The sequence below is a fragment of the Ixodes scapularis genome, unplaced genomic scaffold, assembly GCF_016920785.2.
Source record: "Ixodes scapularis isolate PalLabHiFi unplaced genomic scaffold, ASM1692078v2 PGA_scaffold5__190_contigs__length_132052651, whole genome shotgun sequence".
NCBI classification, from domain to species: Eukaryota; Metazoa; Arthropoda; class Arachnida; order Ixodida; family Ixodidae; genus Ixodes; species Ixodes scapularis.
Window position 1 is genome coordinate 59913269 of NW_024609880.1, and position 23431 is coordinate 59936699.

General features: G+C 43.7%; 1 protein-coding gene across 1 annotated transcript; it reads left to right on the top strand.

Annotated features, from left to right (window-relative positions):
• The first annotated feature begins 9834 nt into the window (after positions 1-9834).
• On the top strand, positions 9835-10967 carry LOC121837915 (cuticle protein 10.9-like). Its single transcript, XM_042293789.1, has 3 exons — positions 9835-9846; positions 9951-10004; positions 10518-10967. The coding sequence occupies exons 1-3, from the start codon at positions 9835-9837 to the stop codon at positions 10935-10937; spliced, it is 486 nt and encodes a 161-aa protein (XP_042149723.1). The 3' UTR covers positions 10938-10967.
• The last annotated feature ends 12464 nt before the right edge of the window (positions 10968-23431 follow it).

Sequence of the window (23431 nt, forward strand, 5' to 3'; positions counted from 1 at the left end):
TACGCTATCAGTGCTACCAAGACACTATAACCTAGTGTGGGTCCAGACAAGAGGTCTATTGCCACCCAAGGTTAGCCCTTGCCGCCAAAGAGGGAAGAAAAAGGAGCAAGAGAAATGAGAAGGAAAAAAAGGAAACAGGACAGGTAAAAGTGAAAGATCGGAGGGGATAGTAGAAGAAAAGGCGACTAGACTGAATCATCCTGGCCGGGCCTTACCAGGACTCCCGTCTACGAGAAGCAGGGGCCGAAGTGGTCCGAAGGGTCCAAACCTACCCCGGGCTCGGCTCAACCACCAGGATGCCCTTTTCCCCGGACACGGGAAAGCCACGCACAGCCATACGTGGGCGGGCGAACCCGCATGGCTCGGGGTCCGTGGAGACGCCACTCTCCAAACACCTGCTTTCACAGGTGCCCCCTGCGGGGGTGTTTTTGCAGAAGGGAGACAAAAAATACTAATGCAAGACCACTACACATAGGAAATGGCATCCAAGGGGAATGAAACACTAAACGCAGTGTGTTAGTGTTGACTGTTTCCCCCCCCCCCCCCCCCCCCCGAGTCACCTGTTTTCTCGGGCGAGCCCCTGGGCTCGGTCCTTGGGCCACTTTTGTTTTTAATTTTTATTAACGATTCAAAGATACACCACCCCAATGTACAAAGCCGATTTTTTGCTGACGATTGTGTTTTATTTGCTAAGGTAAACAACCCGTCTGATCAAGAAGAATTAAATTAATGTCTATCTTTGGTTCATGCATTGTGCATAAAATGGAATATGGTTCTAAACTGTAAAAAGTGTGTTCAAATGGCCTTGACGCTGAAGAACAACCCTTTGTTTTTTTACATATTCTATCAAATGAGTACCACTCGATACTGTTAACCAATATCAATACCTCGGAGCTTTAATTACCTCTGATTTGTCATGGAGTGCACATATTGAGTTTATAGCTCGTAAAGCAATGCGCAAGCTCTGGTTTTTAAGACGAAATATTAACCTGTGTTCACCTGAAACTAAACTGACTGCTTATAAAACCATCATAAGACCAATGCTAGAATATGCATGTATTGTATGGGACCCTCATACAAAGCTGTCAATCGATATGTTACAGACTGTGCAAAAAAAAAAAAAGACATTGCAGTTTGTGTACAACCATTATGGTTTTATGTCATTAGTTTCAGATTTGTACCCAAGATCGGATTGAGTGATTTGGCAACCCAAAGAAAAACAGGACGGCTGAAGTTTCTTTATAATATGATACAGGGTAATTTGCGACTGCGTCTCTGTGATTACACTTCATTTAACGAAACAAGGCCCATGAGAGGCAAACACCAATTAACACTTGTCGAACCATTGTGTGGAACCACTTTGTTCAAAGCATCCTTTTTTCCTAGAACCACGTGTGAGTGGAATAAGCTTCTTGAAAGTGTTTTGATTTGAGATCATTAGATGCTTTTATTGAAGCACTACTCTCGCACTTTGTTGAGTAGTGGCGCTGTCTGCTTGTTTGTACTACTTCCGCTTGTCTTTGAATATTGTTTTTGTACACCTCCTGCCTGGGCGTTCCACAGAATGCTGGCAGTATCATCAAATAAATAAATAAATAAAATATAGGCAGGCAATAGCTCACCTTGAAAATACTTGCTCTTGGTGGCCGAGAACAAACTCGTGTTCATGATTGGCAGCCATTTGCTGCGAAGAATACCTGCACATATCCTAAAGAAACCAGTCTGAGTCTAACACAGATGCTTTGGCCGGTCAGAGACACAAAAGTCTGATACAAACCACAAAAACCAGGAAATAGTGTCTGCGAAAGATGGAAACAGACCCAGGTGGAAAGGCTCGTTCTGTTTCACCTTAGTCAAATAGTGTAGCTCATTTTGCTAAAACAATGCATATTTGCTAAAAAATGTATAATATATATTTTGCCCCATTTAGCAGAGTTTACTGCCAAGGGTACCTGCACACCAGAATAAGTCAGACTTAGTTTTTTTTTCTTTTGATGAGCGACAACAGAATCCTAAACGGGTGATGAAACAAAATATAAGCCTACCAAGCCAGGCTAGTTTGCCTTGATGCAAGCACAGTGCCTCGGCCGACAAATGACGTTCTATTCTTGGTCACTTGCCATATTTGGTGGGAATAGTAAAGTAAATGAAAATAAGGCTATATCTCTTGCAGCCCACAGCTGCAAACGAAATTCATATACCTCGATAAACGACCTAAAAATAAAATTGGGTGGTGGCCAAGCGGTTTATGGTGTCAAATTTCAAATTTACAGACTGTGTTGTTCTGGTTGAAGTCCTCCTGGTGTATATGTTTATCCTTATTAATTATACTTAAATTGTTTGCTTTTTATTTTTGAGGCACTAGCACATAATTTATACGCTAATTCAGCTTTAGAAGCTTTTTAAGAATACTCCACGGCTTCCTAGTGCTTGTAATAAATTCTCAATAAGAGCGGCTTTCAATTTTTTTTTCTTGCTCTCACTGCTGCTTGCTTCCTCACCCTTAAAATGCTGACAACTCGACACAAAAGTAATAAAAAAATGTGCTTCAAATGTGATGAAGATGAGCATTTCCAAGTTGTACCCCTGCTTCATGCCCTGACCATGCCACCATACCACAGCTGAATGCAGCGACGAATGGTCCCAGGTGCTGTGACCCGACCGTATATAGCCTTACGGTGTGGCGCGACTCATGCAGCCCCTATGCTTGATGACGGAGCCAGTGTGCGAGGTGCGACCTGCTAGAGCTGTGCAAGCCACAGCTTTACAGCCTGCAAAGGGTGGGAAGATGCCCCTCCCCTTGCAGAGCTTGCAATAGCTTAGCAAGAAGCTATAGCAAGCACTAGGGAGCCACAGTGTGTGAATAAAAGCACTTCTGAATGTGAATTAGTGTGTAAATTATGCGTCTATACATTAAAACTTAAAAAAAAAATATTATTTATAAATATAAATATATATATACTGTACACTAAAAAAAAGGCAAAAAGAAAAGAAACGTCTCCAGGTGGGTTTGAACCCAGAGCTCCACTGCCCTTGATTTCAGTTCCCTAAAACCCGCTTCAGATGGGGCAACTTTTCTAGCAATTTTGAGGTTGCTGGCGGGTAATTCCCTAGGTTTTCCCAGATCAGCACGAATTTCTGAGATCAGGTTCGGCTTAAAACAGACACGCAACTCGAACAAGCTGGAAAAGTTTGAAGCGGCAGCAGCCAATCAGGGACGCAATATTTTCACGTGACACCCCTGTGGTGGTGAGGATGACAGCTGAAGACTTGGTCCTGGTTTCAAATGGATCGTTTTTGGAAATAAACTTTTTCAGAAACATGAGTATTAATGCCAGTCAAAGATATAAAAACATGTTTTTAGCACGTAGTTGTGCGTCTATATAGTGCAAGAAAAATCAAATTTTATGATGATGATGGCAAGTCGTAGCAATTTGGTTGCAGCGTCTGAACGCAGGCGGCCTGTGTTGCTGGTGTTGCGACGTTAAGTTGCTAGGGAAAATTGCCCTGTCTGAAGTGGGCCTTAGGCTTGCTTCCACCGTTCACGCTCAGCGAGCAAGCCCGCTTCAACCGTTCACACCTCAAGGCAAGCTGGACAGCTACAAGCCACCTAAATGTCTACCGCCGCATCCCCGGCCAGGCCGTGACGCGACATAACTTATTAAAAGTCTTGCTGTCAGTGCCACGCCCGGCCAGAGTGAAGTCGAGAAAGAATCATCTAAATCAATTCGTAGCTTTCTTGGAGCGACCCCCCTCAAGGGAGGGTCGTCCCTCCACCTTTTGTCGACTGTTGGACTGACGCGAAGAAACTAGCCGTCTTGGCCCAGCAGCGTTCCAGGTGCCAACCGCAATTTCCGCCAGTTTACCCGACACCCGCTGACAATCTCGTCTGCCAGTGTTCCCGGTGTCAACTGCCATTTCCGCAATCTTTCCAACACCCACTGTCAAAAACCCATCTGCACTCCAGGCCTCGACAAGAGCTTACTTGCCTACCGCATCACCCCAAGCCTAAATCCTAAATCTGCAATGAGTCCTGGCTGTTTCCCCTCCTGCCACTCGTTATCCTGCCTTCCAGCGAACATGCCATGACTCTCCTCTGCCTCTGGAGACGACTTTCTTACATCTTAACCGCGCTCCCAGTCTCCTGCCAACCACTATTCTAGGGTACCCGAGAAAGCGTGTATTCAACCTCGTTCTTCGAGCCCTTTAGGTACTTGATTCGATGAGACACCTGCTGAGGTCTGCCGTGAGACAAGTCGCCAAAATTCCAACATATTTGTCTCAACGGGCATCGTTAGCGTTAGTGAACAACCCGCTCAACGAATCCGTATGACTCCCTGGGGACGACTAGAAGCAGAGGCATACCGAATGATCCTCACGTTGGATGTGCCATTTTAATACTGGTTTCTTTATGGAGTTCGCTTAGCTACTAATAATCACCGCCCAATCGGTATGTGCTCCGCCCGTCACCCAGGGAGTGACATACAGCACCGAGAAGACAGCGAATAAGTTTACTACCTCACGGTTGCCCGTCGTTCAGAGCCAACAGTCCAGGCACGCCGACCCTTGTTGTCGTCCGTCGATCAGAGCTCACAGTCAGAGTCAGTGTCCAGGCCTGCGGATCGTCCTTCCCATGCCAGCGCTGCGTAGGCTGGCTGTCCCGGGCTATCACTGCCCGAGTCTCGCTGCGGAACCACCCCGGGATCGTCGTGGCCTAGGCTAGATGGCCAGGACTCGCCGCTTCTACCGGTCCGGTTTGAACCTCGCTGGTGGACCGCTCCAAGCCAGGCAGCTCGGCTCCGATGTTCCTGCCCAGCTCCAGCCTCGCTCAGCACGCACTGTCTCGCACCAGCTCGTGACTTCTTTCTCCGCCGACCGCCTGTCACGTGCCCTCTGCGTCGTCTTTCACCCTTGGCTCCCACAAAGTTAAGGAAAGGGAATGTACCATTATGCTCAGTGAAGTTCGGTGAGAAGACCCGGGACTCGAGCAGGAATGCCGTTATCCTTGGTGTGACCCTACGAGACTCTCTTGCTGCTTTTGCTGGGGTTTATCTAACTGAAGTACCTGTCTGAAAAGTAGAAGAAACATATGTGCATAACACTCATTATTCACAAGAAAATTTGCCAACATCCAAAATGACCCATGGAGAAAACTATGTGAGGAATTTGTTGGCCACGTTGGCCGAGTCACCTCTCGTGGCCAATGTTTCATTGCAACTTTAATTGTAGTAAACAGTCAAAGAGTATATTACAAGGTGCAATTTGGTTTTGTGCGAACCTACAACGCACAAAACAGCACTCTAACACAGTATGTAGAGGTACCTCTAAACAAATTCCAGGGTTTCACGGAGCCTCCTTCAGATAACTGATGTTGAACATAAAATGTGTGCACCAAGGAGTGAGCAAACAGTGACTTCCAATTAGTCTCAAGCACCAGCGACATGTCGACAAGGAGTGCAATGTGTAGAATGTCGTCTAGAGGTGTGCAGCCAAGATGAAAAGGCGAGATATAACGATATCAGAATAAGATCACACCAAAAAGGTTCCGTTACAATCTAGGCACAATAATGAGTCAACCGACGTACAGCCGCGATTCACTCTGTGTTGAGGTGAAACATGGCCAACAAAATATAAAAAACGCGTTTTTTTTTTTTTCTGTACATCATTTGCTCTGCGCCGTTGATAGAAGGACAGTTGGGCGGCGTCACAAAGTCACTCGCTAGCGCTTTTTCAAATTCGTTCATCGGCACTCATGGTCTACCCGGGAGGAGAAAAGTACGAGCTCAGAGCCGAGCCGCCGAGCGTCGATTGCGACTTTCCTAAAGAGAAGCTCCGGTACACTTCGGCGACTCGTCAGCTTCAGACGCCTCTTCGAACGAGCCTGACGCGCCCGCGAATCCAATGCGCCGAACGGGCGCGGCAGAAAGCACGCCGGAAGGAAGGGGGCTGGAGGCTGAGTATCCGAAAGAGACGCGGCGCTGGTTTCTATGTCTATTTCGCACATGAGATAACAAACTGGCAAAGCTAGCCGAGTGTGAACAGTGACTGACGTTACATTGGAGCACACGCAGTCGAAATGGCGCCTGCAACAGAGCACAGCTAGGTGCTTTCAACAGGGGACACAGGCGTTCAAAAAGGCCTCGATTTAAAAACTTCACTTATCCTTTCTGTCCTTCGGTGTTTACTTTGATCCGCGTACGCCAAAGCACTCAATGCTGCAAGTAATAGAGTCGTGTATACGTACCTTTCGAAGCAATTGAAAGTGTGTAGGTTTCGCTCGATGCCCACGAGTACAGAGTGCGACGAAAGCCAATCACGCCGGCTGGCCAGGCTAGCCGGGTCGCGCAACACACAGTCGTTGACACAGACACAGTGGTGACAGTGGCGCAACCGACGCCCGCCCGCTGCGCGCTGCGCACCAGTGCTGCGCACTGCGCATGCTCGTCTTGGCGGCTCGCCAGCACGCGGGCATCGCGCCGGGCCAGCCGGGCTCGCTCCCTTCGAAGTTCGAACAGTTCGAAGTCCAAACTGTCCAAACTGTGGCGACTGTGGTCCAAACTGCTTGCGCGCGCGCGGGCGCGCGTGTTGGCGATGGAAACTGTCTTCTCGAGAAACGAGGCTGTAACGTATCGTTTGATGGCGCAAGTGCACGTATTTTTCAAGTTGTTTTTTGGACAGTGTGTGAATCTCGCGAAACAGGCGACGAAAAGTGGTGGGTGAAATGTGCTCGCATGTCGTCGTGGATTTTGTGTACCACGTAGGATTACCCAGAAAGGTGGGTCAATATCGATAAATGTGCGCGTAAGAAGCAACTACATGCACGTGACCTGTCAAACCTATTCACCCTCATTATTTTATCGTGCGAACCGACATTGTCACGTATAGCGTTCGATTTCGGTCCCAACACCGGTAACTAGTATATCGTGTCATGATGTTGTATTTCTCACCGTCGGTAACTTCGTATTGATATCGTATTCGATGTGGTGGTCGTGTCCCAACACCGATAATTTCTTGTTGTATTGCGATGGTGTGTTGCAACATCGAATTGTATCCCGTTACGTTGGGTTTATCGTTTGGCGATCAACTTTTGTTGCATTACAACTGCAATAAACATTTGTTGGAAAACGATCGCTCCAATGAGCACGTCGTTATTGGGCTTTCTCATTAAAAGGTAGGTCGCGGCGGGTGTTCCGGCTAGTTATTCTGAATGGTTTGGTGGGTTGTCTAGTTTCAAGCGCGCGAGGCTGTGTGTACTGTGTGCCGTACTAACAGCTGTACATACTTGCACTGTCGATCAATGTTAATGTGTTCGCAACGCAGAACGTTTATGTTATGTGTGTATTCACACCCAATATATTTTTCGCGTATTGCCGTGTGGATATGCCAACGTAATGCATGTTGGTAACTTGGTACCCGCGTTCTGAGATATATGCACGCGATATCATATTGTATTCTCCTTTGGTCCCATGATCGACGACCAATATTTGTATATCGTGTGGCCGTACAGTATGTCCATGTCGGTCACCAATATGCACGCGATGTCGCATTCTATTCCAATAACCGTGTAGTATATCGGGGTATTGTGCTCCGATATCGTGTTGTATACCGATAACCGCAAGTTATATCGGGATATTGTGCTCCAATATCCTGTTGTATACCAATAACCGCATACTATATCGGGATATTGTGCTCCGATATGAATTCCCATCGTGCGTATTGGGTTAATCGGATAACAATAAGTTTTTATTGGTTTCCATCATCTTCATTGGAATACAATATTTCCAATAAGCCGAGTTCATATTGGCCTTTTTCAATAGGGTATTGACTATTAAATTTAGATTCATGCGCAATTACCGCCATCTAATGCAAGAGAAATATCGTTCAAAACACTTTCGAAGGTTCATCAACGACATCACTAGTGGCATGTCATTTTGATGTTGATCGTGCACGGCACGCAAACTGCAGAAATATTTTTTTTTTATTCTGGTGATAATTGAACATAGTAAAAACACCCCGAGACTGGGAACAAGAAAAGATTTCTGCTCTAAAACGTTTGCCAACGTTTGTTCGCGGCGAGAAATTCAAATTTCTTGAACAACAAATTCTACCACCGTAGCTTAATTGACAGACCGCTTTGTCACATTCGAATTCACTGTACCAAACAGGCATGGGGCGCTTAACTTCCGATGGGTCATTTAATATTATGTATGAGGTGAGTGTCTTCCCCGTCAAACAGAACCTTGCAGATCTAATATAGGCCAGGTGAGTCTACACCTTAATTTGTGGGTAAATTTCAGGTTAAGAAAATTGTTAAACTCCAATCAAATATTAAAAAAATACACTAGCAATCCTGCAATGAATTAGTCATATTGCATGTAAATAAATTTGTAAAAAAATAATTAGAATAGTTTCGACTGAATACCATAGACCATTTTTATATCTTTGCATTTGTATACCTCGCGTAATTTTGAAGATTTTCTGGTTTTGACTATTACTTTTTCAATTTTCTTTGAAGTTGCTTTTCAATATTGTCATTAATTTAAGATTAATTGACTACTTTTGGAGAAGTTGTGAGTTGTACGGCTCTAGAGCCATCCTGCTAATTTATTTCCTACTGGAATAAACATATTTAAATATTCTCAATGAAGACTATTCTTATTTCTTTAAAATGGGTTGATTACGAAATTCCAGGTAAAGTTGGATTGTTTACTGAATTATATCAATCGCCCGAAACTTTCCAATTGGAACCATACATTCAAACTTACTCTTTAAAATATCTTTACTTCGTCACAATTTCACTTTCGCAGAGACCAATATGACTTTGCCATTACTTCTGTTCGGTGCATAGTTTTTAAAGGAACAATTCGCTTAACGTTTCGAGAGGCACCCTCTGTAGCAATCCTTGCGCGTTCATATACATGATCAAAGTGACCTCTAAATTTTGGTGAAACAATGGCCTTTTTTTCAGTCTCTATATTGTGAAGATGATGCTGTCGGTAGTAAGAAGGACAGAACAGGAAACTAGGATAAAATGCACAAACGGTTATTGAAGGTGTGGCTAGCACGTGGGTCCTGGAGGGAGGTGTTCGTGCGCGCTACTACCCCCTAGTTGTCGCACCTTCGTAATTAATTCCACTTGTTCGAGATAGATTGTGTGTTTCAAACTTGATAGCATTGATGTTAGTATATACTACAATTTCTCTCAATATCAGCCCGTCCCGTATAATATCTCAATTGTGATTGTGCACAACATTTTTATATAAGACGAGGAACGGAAGCACGAGCAAGATTCAGTAGTTTTTATAGAACGATTAAGGCGACGTGTTTTCCACCATTTGAAGGAAACTTTATTTAACGAGAAAAGCTTCAATTGTAGATTTCCTTTCAAGTGACATGGCATTCTACATGTTATGGTGCCGTAGATATACATAAAGTATAAACACTCAAAAAAATTATTAAAAAAATTAAATTTTGTTTACCACAAGCGAGCTTCGCATAATGAGGCAAAGATGCGAGCAGTGCTGCATATGAAGCAAACAAAATAACTGATCCTCCTTGCCTGAGGGTTAAATTATATTCTATCTTGAGCCACCTCTGGACTATGAAAACTAAGACAGTATCTCTTACTACATTCCTTTTTTAGCCCTAGCCACGTTCCTCTGCTGAGTAATTTTTTAAAAAGAGTTATTTTTCCCAGACCGCCCATTGGTTTATAAGATAAGCTATAACATATAATAAAACCTGTCTAGGATGAACTGCGCTTGGTATATAAGCAAACGTCAGCTTCATATGCAGCACCGATCTCACTCCGAACAGAGAGGAAAAGTACCCACGATGTTCTCTAAGGTACGCGAATATCCCTCACTCTGAGAGCCGCTTAGCATTCAGATCCATGTTTTGTAGCCTTGTGTTCCCTTTCAGTGAAATAACGGTCCATCTCTTCGTTGCAGATTCTTCTGTGCTGCCTCTTCGCCTATGTGGCCTGTGGTGTTGTGGTTGAACACGTGAGTCTGCGGAAATAATTTTGCAGTCTTTTAATAGCATAGCGCCTGCACCACGCTATTCAAATTTATGCGACGGAAACGTTCCTTGAATCAAAATTGATTACGTAGCAAACATACGACATGTTTACTACAACGTAGAAGATAAAAAAAGTAGCTCAGGCTGTTATTTTTTCGCGCTTTTTTAACAGTATGAATAATGTTTAGAAAAGACAAAAAGAAGAAAACGTATGATTCTAGGTTGCAATCATGACGACGCTAAACGCCTTTTAGAACAAATTTCAAATTTATTGTAGTTTCTCGAACGCGATGCCGATCACAGCTATTTTCAACCTCTGGGCTACTCAAGCATTTTTCTAAAAGGAGTCAAACACTGAGTTGATGATAACACCTCAAATAAATATATTCACTCCGCCGTGCTCATCATCACTTTGTATCATTATGATGCACCAGACAAGACTGCAACAACCGAAACTCTTTCAAATATTTATTTTCCTGTATCACGTACTTTTGCAGGCACCACCCCAACCATACAGCTTCGGCTTCGACAACGTCGACGAATTTGGCACCCGCATGACCCGTCAGGAGACCGGAGACGAGTTCAACAACAAGGTCGGCTCCTACAGTTACGTTGACGCGTTCGGTGTTACCCGTGTGGTGAAGTATGTGGCCGACGCCACCGGCTTCCATCCGACTGTCGAAACCAACGAGCCAGGAACCAAGACCTCGGTCCCAGCCGACGCTCCGTTCTTCTCCAGCGCCGTTGAGGGCCCACACCCGGTCGTTGTCAAGGCTGCCCCAGTGGCCGCCGTTCACGCTGTGCACGCTGCTCCAGGTGCCGTGCGCGCAGTGCACGCCGCCCCAGTGGTGCACGCTGCTCCTTTCGCCTACGCCCACCACGCTCCTCTGGCCTACGGTCTTGCCAAGCACTTCTAAGAAATTAATAAATTATTGAGGCATGACAAATTGGGTCCTGATGAATGAGATTGTGCTTCAGGTTTTCTCTCACTACGGCGGTGGGACTGCTTGCTGCGCTTCAAGTACAACGACAGACAAGAACTCACCCGTCGCTGATCGTTTGTCGGCGCTTGTCGGTATTTGTCGCGGGAGTTGGTCCTTGGAGTGGGACAGCATCAGCGACAAGGAACTTTGATGTGTCGCCGGACAAAAATTGATGTTTGTCGCTCTAGTGGGACGAGGCCATTACGGCATTCAGTTTAGGCGAATGTACTAATACACACACCGTAGTTCTTTTAGCGCCACACGGGGCTCTATTATTTAGCCTTACATGACATAGCAGTGGCATATGAACGTATCCTAATATCCTAAGAAAGATGAAGACGACGACGGGACATTGACTCAGGCGATCATCTCAAACAAACAAAGGACTGCTTGCTTCCCTCGCTTGCATAAAGTCGTTATATTTCCATCATGTCATTCTCCTGCTATTTGCCTACCCACATAATTATCGTAAATATATCCAGTGTAATATAACAAGCAAAGCACGCTATACAATTGTTTTCATAGTAAGTAACTATATGCAGCACTATGCTTTCTACCATCGACTTATATTTATTGCCTACATAATCTAAGAAGAGCCTGGACGGAAGACGGGCCGCGAAACGAATCATCTTGCACAAATAATTTGTAAAACGTAAGTCCGTAATATTTGTAATTGTATCCCTATCTGGCGCTATATTTTTGCTATTTTGGCAGTTGCATTGAAGTGCCTGCCGATTTCTAACACACAATATGTTATATCGCTTGTACGTCTAACCATATCCGGTTGGGTGCCAGTTATAGGGAAGTAGAAAGGCCAACTGCCGGCCGAACACTGACATAGTGCTGGTATCCTCACTGATCGGACACCGGTGGCAGCCGAGCCTCGTCCTCGAGTGCCTCCTTGTTCCACCCGGTGGGTGTAAAATCTGGCTGGTTCAGACATATAGCGGCGTTGTTCTCCTGCCTATATCCAGCTGGCGACAGCCAGGCGGCGCCAGCAAAGTGAGAGCCCACGGTTATACCCTGACTCGTTTTAACTTGGCAAAGGGTGAACGATAAGTCCCCGTTGCGTTCCGACGGCTTCGATATGCGCAGCGTATAGGAGAGCAACGCGCACATATGGGAGCAGTGATACCGCGAAAAGCCTGATACTCCCTCGCAGTAAAAGCGCACTCCGGTGATATGCTACCACGTTCCGATTCGCCCGTTAAGGCAGTAGCTTCCGACGAGCTGGCATGTTAGACGATCATGGTTTCTGGCCTACTCAGCACTTCTTGAGAAGCGGCGCCACCGTAGTAAAATCTCACGTTTGAACAATGCAGCTGTCACTACCAGGCATACCCAACGTTTCTGGTTTCCACCGCTAGATATCGCCTGACCAAAAAGCATTGCAGCTCGCCTATATCTGGGCGAGCCTTGCCTTAGATTTTCCAGATAAACAACGCGAAAGTAAGCAACGATAAATAAAATAAAAAACTTATCTGCTGCAACAGGTTGTGGGAGTTCGGTGTGTTTGGTTCTTTATACCGCGTGCTGGTGCCAGGGCTCTGCTCGGCGCTGCCGCGTTCAGATTATTCTGTTTTCTGTTAGCTTTCTCTACTGCGTTTTACAATCCAACAGGCTCTAAGAAAGTTGCATTTACACTGCAGCCGCAGAAGATGGCACCCACAAGTAAGGCATCCACGAAGTTCTCACGCGCTTACCATGCTCGACACGGGGCCGCGTCATGCCATCCAGTCTCCAGATTTCTACGGAGTTTCTGGACATTAACACAGCACATCCTGTGTTTCCGCTGCCTTGCCATGCAACTACGGGAAAGGGGCAGCATTTTTTTTGTGTATTATGCTAGTACCACAGCATGTTGAATTTAAACGAAAATTGCAACACAGCGGGCATTTATATTGATATTCGTCAGTAGTTTTAAACACTACGCGCAGATTGCATTTGTGTGAAGCGAAAATGCTCCAGTGAAGCGAAAATGCTCCGCATGTGGGGTAATGTTGTACTTGACAACATTAAATATACATCTTGAGAGCTCTTGTTCCAATGCTAGTAAATTAAAGCTGGCAAGATAACACTTCAAATAACATATTCAGAATATTCAAGGTATGGCTTTTTGCATGATTTTTTAAACGCGTTGCAAACAAACGCACTCAAAAGCTGGTTGACACATGTGATCATTGTAATTAGCATTGAAGGTACCTTTTAAGTATCTCCCTTGCACACAGCGCAAATTAACTCCTTAATTGTTTTTAGTTTTCGAGAATATCTTAGACTCAAGTGCTTGAGTGTTGTCTTGAAAATTGCATTTGTTGCCTTCAAAATAAAGTGTATAGCCGCAAACAAAATAAAAGTAAAAAAAAAATACAGTGCTGTTTTTTGTTGGCAGAGCCTCAATCTAAGCAACGAACGAGCCTGCTTCGTCCAAAACGGTTGAGTGCGTGTACCGAGGAATGCAGGTCAGCTAGTGTCGTCCTGAATGGTTTCGAGATGGCTCCACGTTGAAAAGCTCGGCTCGTTCAAACCGGTTAAGGGGTCGATGTATCGCTGACGAGTACCACTTCGCGCGAACAAATTCTTGTGTAGCCTTACACGTTTTTATTATAAAGAAAAACACCCCTTGCATTCTCGTGCTGCGAGATAAGCGAACTTCTTCGCGTCAGCGTGGTTGACTACGAAAATGTAGTGTGACGTATAAGTGCCGTGGCCATATCCCAAGATATGAAAAATCCAGCACGCACGCAATCACAATGAAAACTTTATTTCAATTTATGCTGCCCTTTCGCCCAAGTGACCTAAATGGTTGTTGGATATGTCCGTTTACTGGGGAAGTATTTCAAGCTCCAGGTCATAGTGCTCGCGCGCAGTGTTCATAAGATTATAAGGATTTTCCATGCCTAACAATCCATGCCCGAATTCGGCCCCCGCGGATTCCGTCTAAACATATAATATAACGGTATAATTCACCCAATATATTTTACTATTACTCCAATTTTAAGGACAGATTGAATTTAGCAGAAAACACACTTTTGGTTCGAAAGGTTTGAAACGAGACTGCGAAATAAACACATACTGGTAAGTGAATATATTCTTCTATATTTCCCAATAGGATTGTCCCGCATTTCCCATGTTGTTCAGGGTGAAGGTACATTAAAATTAAAAAAAAAAAACTTCTATTATTTTTTTTTCAAAACACGCTTTTAATATAATACTTAAAGCATATCGGTGTGAGCATTAAGGGTAGCAATTATACCTAAAATATCTTTAATAATGTACGGTTTTCTAAAAAATTACAATATTGAAATTATAAAGAAAACTTAGTTTTCAACAAAAATATAAAACCCATAAACTCTGCCGGGCTACAAATGTATACTTAGCGTTAATGAATAGGTTAGAAACAACACAACGAACGGGCGAAATGGTAAAAGAAACTTTACTTTTTATGAGCGAAGAAACTTTTTATTGTTATTTTCCTGTATTACCCGCATTGAGAATATATCAAAATGCTGAGTTTAGAAAGCAAAAAAAAACAAAATGTGTTTGGGCTAGATATACATGATTTACGGTCACACGGAGTAAGTAACTACCCTATTGAAAATTCCATCAAGGTACGTAATTTGGGACACTGACTGCCAGTCAGCAGCCTTGGTGGAACGTTCATCAGATGACGTCTGACTGCCACTGCCAAGGGAAGTTCATCAACAAGGGTAGCATTTATATAAGAGTAAAGCCATACGCACTCATAAATATCGCCAAATGCCTCGATAAAACAAAATGTTTTAGAAAAAAAAAGAAAAAAAAAGGAGGACCTTCTTGCGTACGAATCGGACACCTTAGCCCCTATGCTATGCCATCCCTTAGGAAAACTCGATTTGACCATTCGTTTTATATGAGATGCTTCGGCTGCAAATACAGTTAAGCCTTCAGCATGTTATGCAAAGCACTCGTACATCACTCGCCGTACTTCAGTTCTACTCACCTGCCATGTAGAGTACTTTCGCGCCGTAGAACGATCCTTTCGTTCGCGCGTCTCCGGCCCAGTAGACCTGGTACACCTTGTCGTCTTCAACTACACCGCTAAAGTCCCTTACATCGTCGGAACTCACAACAGGCTGGGTCTTGTCGAGTAGAAATTCTACTAAAACATAAGAGATTGTAGAGCCCGGGCAGGATCGACAGGTTGGAGCAAGCGGGCAAACAAAACGAGTCGAGAGCGATCGTTCATGAAAGCTCGGCGAAGCCTCTATGGGCGAAGCGAAGTCAGCGAAGTGGCGTGTTCGGCGGGCTTCTGATCAAGGTTGTCGGTCGGTTGCGTGTCATAACTCTAACATCAGCGGTTTTATGGGCTCACGTCCCGAAATCGTTTTCTTGAGCATAGATTATTTTTCGGATTCATAGATTTGACGAAATAGTGGTATCCGAACGAACTTTACGTCCTTTGACCGTACGTCTGTCTGCACGTAAAAGCTTTTTGACGTACACACAGAGCCAATCGATGTACAATCGGAATCGCCATCAAGGCATCTTGATGGCATTTCGCGGCGGCCGACTGCCACCAGGAAACTATCAGAAAGCCGACAAGTGGAGTCTGACTGGAGTTTGACTGTCGGTCAGAGTAACTTGTTGGCCAATCAGACATGCTTGACATACAGTCAGGCACAGTCAGCGGTCCACTAGAAAACATTGACTGCCTAGCAGGGTTACATTGATGGATTTTTCCTTCGGGTAAGAACCAAAGTTTTAAGAGCTTTGATATTTTTGTGTTGTTTTTTAAAACGAACCTTTTCTTCAAAGCGCAGCTCTTAGGCGCTTGTTTCCGGCTTGAGCGGCGTCGCCGTCGGCGTAACCGCGCGTTGCATTATCGAACGTTTACCATAATGACATCACACTTGACGTCACGTGTGACGTCATGAGGGCAAACTTATCCGCTAAATTTGGCATGAAATTTTTCGGCTAAGTTTAGCGAGAAAATTTAGCCCTTGTGACGTCACACTTGGCGCCACCTAACCCGGGAAAAGTTTTCCGCTAAATATAGCGGGGAAATTTTCCCGCCAAATTTAGCGGAAAAGTTTACCCTTGTGACTAACACGTGACGTCATATCAGACGTCAGACGTAATGTCACGTGTGACGTCACGTGACCCTCCCCTCCACATCCTTCCCCTCCGCCCCCACAGGAGCTTCGCTCTAATTCGGCACTACAGGGCGTTGTAAGCGTTTTTCCTTTTCTTGTACATTGCAAGCTTCCAACACGCTGCACAATACTCTGTAAGAAAAAGCGATGTTCGCTTTCAAATACACGCTTCACGGTTGTACATAGTATTGATGGCAAAAAGAAAAGGAAGCACGGTTTCAAAAAAAAAATTGTAGTTGTTCTTTTTAAATTTTGAAAAAAAAAAAAACAACTTCCGATTTGGTTCGTCATTCGCTTGCGCCCCCCACTGGGGCAGAGAGGCGCATTATTGCATATCGACGCAGACATTGTTAATTACCTACAAAGCAGACGACACCAGCTATAGCAACTGACAAAATGTGAATAATCGGGCGTGTCCTTCAAATGTCCAAATTCTAGCATGCGCTGCATGCCTTCCTCCGTGCTTTGTCTGCGCCCGCGGGCTCAAGGTGCACGATATGCCGAAGCACTATCAAAGGCAGGAGTCTCGCGCTGAACGAAGGACAACTTAAGTTCCTCCCTGCCGTTCTTAACAGGTTAATGACAATTATCCGATATACAAAGCAGACGACGATAGCAGGCGGCAGTGCTGCCATCTGCATCTTCTAATGAGCAATCTCACGCCGGCGCACGTACACTTTTTGGGTATAGGTTTTTTAAGGAAACTTCATAAATCCCTCGAACCAGTTGCTAATCTTGCCCAAGAGTTTCTAGTTATATTTAAGGCAACGTTTGTTATAATTTCGAGCCGTTAATAAATAAAAGAAACAACACAAAGCGTAATGGGGTCGCTCTAATCCCTGTTTACCTTATCCTCTTAGACTTTTATCAAAATAAAACTGTTTTTGATATTGGGCAAGAGATAAACTCCAGAATTTTAATGCTGAATTTTGTTTTCAGCAAGTTCTTAGTAAACTTTTTTTTTTATTATTAATCGACCGAGAGCGTGTTGGTGCGGGTCAAGATTGAAGAAAGAAGAAAGACGTTTATATATTACATTAGCTCGATTATTGTTGTAGTCACGCGGTACATATGACCTTACAAGATTAATATTGAAATTTACTCCTTCTCACTTTTCGTCTTGAAAAGTGAGTGTTTTGCTATATTTTCATTACTGGCAAAGGACCAAATTAAAAAAAAAAAAAATATTTCCTATTCTTCGATTTGAGAAAAAAAATTTTCTAAATTTTACCCGTGTGTTTTTTTAGTTGGAGCTACATACATAGCCGTCAAGCATGTATTTTACAACAAGCATCTTTTGATTTTCGCTTTAAAAACTGACCATTACTTTTAATATTTACAATTTCAAATTTAAAAAAAAATTACGTTAAAAAATACTCACTCTTTTGTTTTGTGGAATCTGTACTATCCATAACCGTTGAGTTTATATCTTTGGGCCGAGCAGCGTATCAGTTTCCGTAACTGATTTGTTTTGCTATATGCTCACTGTTGTTAATTTATTTTAGAAACGAGAGTAACCAGTTTTTATCAACATATATTATCATTATAATTTGCTTTCCTGTTTGCCAACACACATTGGAATTAAAAATTAATTTAGTAGCGGGTTTTGAAAATATTAGAAATATATTAACTTTCCAGTATATACCTTTTACGTATCAGCGCCCTTAAAAACAATCGGAAATGCATGACAAAACTTATTGCATACATTAGAATAATATATTTCCCTACTAAAACTGTGTTTATTTCACTGTTTCGCTTGAAACCTTCTGAAAAAATTGCCCATTTTTGTAAACTTCACGGTGTCACAGAAACAAAACAAAAATTATCGCAGAACTATTTTGGAAAAGCTATTTTTGCATCGCAATAACAGATAAACACTTTTAGACGCAATCTGTGTAAGTCCAATTTAGCCCTTGGTTGTATGGGGTTGAATGACCTGGACACTATTTACCTTGTCCGCGAAAAAGATTGCTAGGAAATTTAAAATTTCCAACCTAAAGCAAGTGAATGTTACTATATCTCGAATTTCTTCTAATAAGTTACCACAGTCGTTCTTTTAAGCACCGCTTTTTCGAGTTCTTCACGAACTTAGACTAAGCTGGTATTAGAGTCTTGCGTATAACTCCCTCACTCTCTTGATTGCATTTGCAAAGGCTTCTTTGAGTAACAATACATAAAAAGCAAAACAAACGTATATTTCTTACACGTATATTCGGGCTCATTTGTCTGTGGCGATATGGTGTTCTTGGGACATGAAATCTATGTAGATAAAACTATGGTTATATTCCGTGAGATAAAATGTCATTCATTGCTTGCTTTCCTACATATGCAGAATAAAAATACAGGAAAAATTGAAGATAAAATAACCACTCACCAGTCAGCTTGGCTAAGTACCCTCCGCCACTTTGCGTTAAGTCTTTCTGCAAGTGCGAGCGAAACTCAACGACTCGTTTCGTGCGTGGTCTACTGCCTCCTTTTCTGTGCACTGAAATTATGTCGGCGTTCCGCAAATGTTCCACTGTTAGTAAATTAGCTTAGTTAATATCTCATCGAAAGTCTTCATGATTTTGGTTATTAGAAAGTTTATGTATACATCGCTGATAACAAGTATAAAGTCTATTCGTCTTGATTTGTTTTTGCAAGTATTGAGACCACATTATATCAGTGCCTTCTTTGTTATGTTTGGTTAACATCAGACATCATAGGGTTCATCTATACGACTGAATCGTTTAGAGAATATTCGAAGCAGGGGACAACCCTTGCATATAAAATGCATCTCTTGTGGAGGAAAAGGGGTATGGTCGTGAGGATATGCGGAAGCAAGTTAATTTCATTCGAGTTCTTAACAAGCCGAGGCAAACTTTTAAAAGCACTTGAAACTCGCTCAAACAAAAGTGCCAAAGCGTTGAGAGATTATGAAGTAGATGTTTTGTGCAAACCTGTCGCAAACCAGTAGAAATTTGCCTGTTACGCAAGTTTGTATCTTCTGTTTAATTGAGCATAATAAACACTCTTGTTCCTTGCTTGTGCTTCCTAGTACAAAATAGACACTTGAACTTTGTGTCTGCTTGTATGCTCCCCCATACAAATCATAATACCAGTTTGGCCATAATCTCGCTAAAATACTCACGCATGTCCGTCAAAATCAAGAGTCGGGAAATCTTGTCGATAAATCACGCATCTGTTACCTTCCGTATCTTTACATAGAATCAGTTGATCTTTGCAATGTCGTCGGGAACGTCATTGCACTGACTGGCGACATGCTTTCGCGTGCCTCCAGTCAGTGTAATGACCCGCACATCTTTCGCGTGCTCGGGAATTCACTGGAATAAACATAGAAGGAGTGTCTTATTTTCAATAGAGGTGATTGGTTTAAAGAAGTGAAGGAATTACAATTATACTGCTTGGAATGTGTTGTGGGGGGTATTTAAGTCGCAACAATCTCCCAGTGAACCACATTGCGACTTCAAAGCAAAGAAAAACCATCCATCATGTTCTCCAAGGTGCTATAACCTTTCTTACTTTTTTGACGTTATAGCGCGCAGATGGAGCCAAATTGGTTGTACCGTTATCGTGAACAAAATAACAGTGCCGTGATTTTTTTTCCAGGTTCTTGTCTGCTGTCTTTTTGCCTTTGTGGCCTGCGGGGTTCTTGTCGAGCACGTGAGTAAAGAAACGAGTAGAAACTGTATAGAAATAACCAAATATTGTAAAGAAACGACAAATTATTTCAGAGACCAAATTTTGTATCTAAATTACAAGATATCGCATACACTGCACCTTGCGTAGAAATTACACCATAATGTTTTATTTGCGTAAACGCGACAACTTTATTAATGTAATGTATACTGAACGAACTTGCCAAATAAATTTAGTGTTAACTTTACTTACAGTAATATAAAACACAATTCAGAGACCTCGCTCAGCCCCAGTTAAAGTACTCCTAAGTCAACAACAATATTGAGTCCACACGCCGAACTGTACATTATAAGGTTAAAGGCGAATATAATCACGGAAATTCAAGCCTCTTATTTATTTTGTTTGCACTAAGTCTCTCAAGCTGTGAGATGGAGTGTGAGTAAATTATTCCCAAGGGTACAAAAGTTTATAAAATAGTTTGCAGTGAAAAAGATTCAATTAAGCAATATTGTAAAAATTATGACGCATATGTGCTCGCGTAAATTGAGGTTTGTTTCACCCACTTCAGGGTAATGCAATCTTGGGGTGAAGTATTGAAATCTCGAGAAATATAACTTCCAGTTAATCTCGCAGCTCTGTAGCATGCAGTTTTCGTACGACTAAGTGGAAATATACAGTGAATAATTATCAAACTATACAAGAGAAATGCACCTATGATGAGCCGTCATTCTCCTCTTTTCTGTTTACCATAGCCACCCCAGCCCTACAGCTTTGGCTTCGACAACGTCGACGAGTTCGGCACCCGCATGACCCGTCAAGAGACCGGCGATGAGTTCAACAACAAGGTCGGCTCCTACAGCTACATCGATGCGTTCGGTGTTACCCGTCTCGTGAAGTACGTGGCCGACGCCACCGGCTTCCACCCCACCGTCGAGACCAACGAGCCAGGAACCAAGACCTCGACCCCAGCCGACGCTCCATTCTTCTCCACCGCCGTTGAGGGCCCACACCCGGTTGTCGTTAAGGGTGCCCCAGTGGCCGTCCACGCCGTGCAGGCTGCTCCAGTTGCTGTGAGCGCCGTTCATGCCGTACCGGCGGTACACCCTGCGGCTGCCTTCCCCTAGGCCTACCATGCTCCTCTCGCCTACGGCCTTGCCCGGTACTTCTAGGATATTAATAAATTATTGACATATGTATAATGAAACCTCAGTCATTGAAAAATTAGTTTCAGTTTCCAATGACAGTACAGTCAAACTGTGTACAACAGGATACACCACACAATACACACACCTTGGTACCATAATCCAGATATCATACCTGTATTAATTAGGGCATCTAGGTTAGGCGATTGCACTACTACGGACCGTATTGCTTTTCGCGTCAGAAGGGGTCACAGTTATCTTTACAGGCCACACCAGCTTCATTTGATCAGATGGTGCTAAAGAATACTAACACCTCCCAAAATAATTTGACGATTTAATATGGTGTCAGAAGGCTTCCGATTATATAGTTTGCTAAAGAATCAGGTATATTTTAATAAAGCCAAAAAACGCAACTGCTTGAAACCCAAGGTGAAACACGAGCACTGATTAATAGCGCGACATGTTCACTAGAGAGGCTGGAGAAATATGGAGGAGGAGAAAGTTTCCGGAAGCAGGTGTCTACATCCAACATCCGTTTTTGTTTATTTTTTTTATTTTATTTGGCGACGTTGACGACAATTTTAACATTGTAATTGTCAGTCACACAAAGGGGGAACTCCTCGCTCGCAGTAATGCGCCAGTCGACTGTACAGCAGAAAGTTTCCGGCCAATGTTTTCTGCAAACACACTCCCCAGGAAGCAAGTCGGGCAGCACCAAGTATTGGCGATATTCGCACCTAATAAAAAAATTCCACGTAAGCATATTCAAAACCAAATACGCACTTTGTACTTGACGCTTGCGAGTGCTTCGAGCTCTTAACAATTCGTGTTCGTATGACGAGAAGGGAGCGAAGACTCGGCGACGTCAGCCACGAGAAAGGGCGACGACTCGGCGACGTCTTCGTGCGAATCAGCTTGGTGGTTCGCACAAATTGTTTTGATCGGTACAATATTTCTGCTTCGAAGTTAGACAGATTCGCGGGTACCGCGAACGACACTTCTGAAGTAGAGGTCCCACGCCCGTCGTCCGCCGTCATTGATTAGTGTTCTTCATCCAGCCGTCCAGCACGCGACTCTTGAGGGGCTCCCGCTATCCCGCGATACAACGCCATGTTGAGATTTCCGCATTGCGTATGCTTCCCGCACTCTGCAACTTTTATTCAATCAACCTATATGCAGCTTTTTAGAAGCCACAAAAAATGGGTCCTATAAGTTATTTCTACCTTTAATATAGAGTATGTGCCTTCAATGATCCACGACGTTGATTATATTTCGTGGTTGTGTCCAAACCGCACGGAACAACGAAGTTGAGTGAGCGCGACTCAAACCGGCCAGTTCTTGATCAGCGGTCGAAAGAAAAATAAACTAATTATGAGCCGCATATCGAGTTTTGGGTAACTAGGTTCTCATATGTCATGTGCAAGAAAAAAACCTTTGCGAGAATAAATACCGGTCAGTGTCCCTTTAATATTGTCAGAAAGATGAAGACGACCGCGAGGCAGTGGATGGAGCAATCATCTCAAAGAAACTAAGCCCTGCTGGCTGGTCTTGCTTACAAAAAGTCAGGATACTTTTCCGTCTTCTTGTCCCGCTATCTTTGCTGCCCTCGAGATTAATAAAGAAATAATAAAGAAAGCACGTCATGCAATATTTATAGGAAATTAGTCATAGTTGGTCCTATACACCGCTCCCCTTTCTAATGGGTCTTTATATTTATAGCCAATAAGCTCTCAGAACAGACTGTACTGGAAAGAGCTCGCGGAATGCAACGTCTTTCAAAACTGTTTGATGAAAAGGAACTCATTATTATTTGAAGTAGTATAATTTAGCGATTTAGATATCTCAATTTGAGCTCTGCCATTGTTAACACGGAATATATAATATAGCTTGAACGTCTAACCCTAACCGGTTAGGCACCAGCAATGGAAGCCGACAGACCAACTGCCAGCCGAACACTAACGCAGCGCTCGTCTCCTCACAGATTAGGCACCAGTGCCAGCCAAACCCCCTTCTCGAGCGCATCCGTGTTACTCCCGGCGGGGGTAAAACGGCTGCTGTTCAGACATACAGAGGCGCCCTGCTCCGTTAAACGAGCGCTGTCTGTTCTTTCCCAGAGTAAAGCGCGAAACACATGTACGACGAAACTGTCCGATCCGACGTCCGACCGCGCAATACGACGGTCGGAGGCGAGGGTTTTCGTAGCATCGGAGAGCGTTGAAAACCCTCGCCTCCGACCGTCGTATTGCGCGGTCGGACGTCGGATCGGACGGTTTCGTCGTACATGTGTTTCGCGCTTAAGAGCGCAAGAGGGGGACATCAACATTTGCCGCAACGGGTTGAAGGAATTCCGAGTTTCTAGTTGCCTTTTGCCCACGAGCTTCTGACAGGGCTTTGCTCCGCGTTGCGGCATTAAAATTGTTCTTTTAAGCGCGCTCCGTTTACTGCATTTTACACTCCAACAGGAAATGAGAAAGCCGCATTTAGACTGCAGCCTAAGGAGGTAGCACCTACAACT

Coding starts and splice junctions, on each gene's coding strand:
- LOC121837915 (XM_042293789.1), top strand. Junction 10,005..10,517: donor GTGGTGTTGTGGTTGAACAC/GTGAGTCTGCGG, acceptor GTACTTTTGCAG/GCACCACCCCAACCATACAG.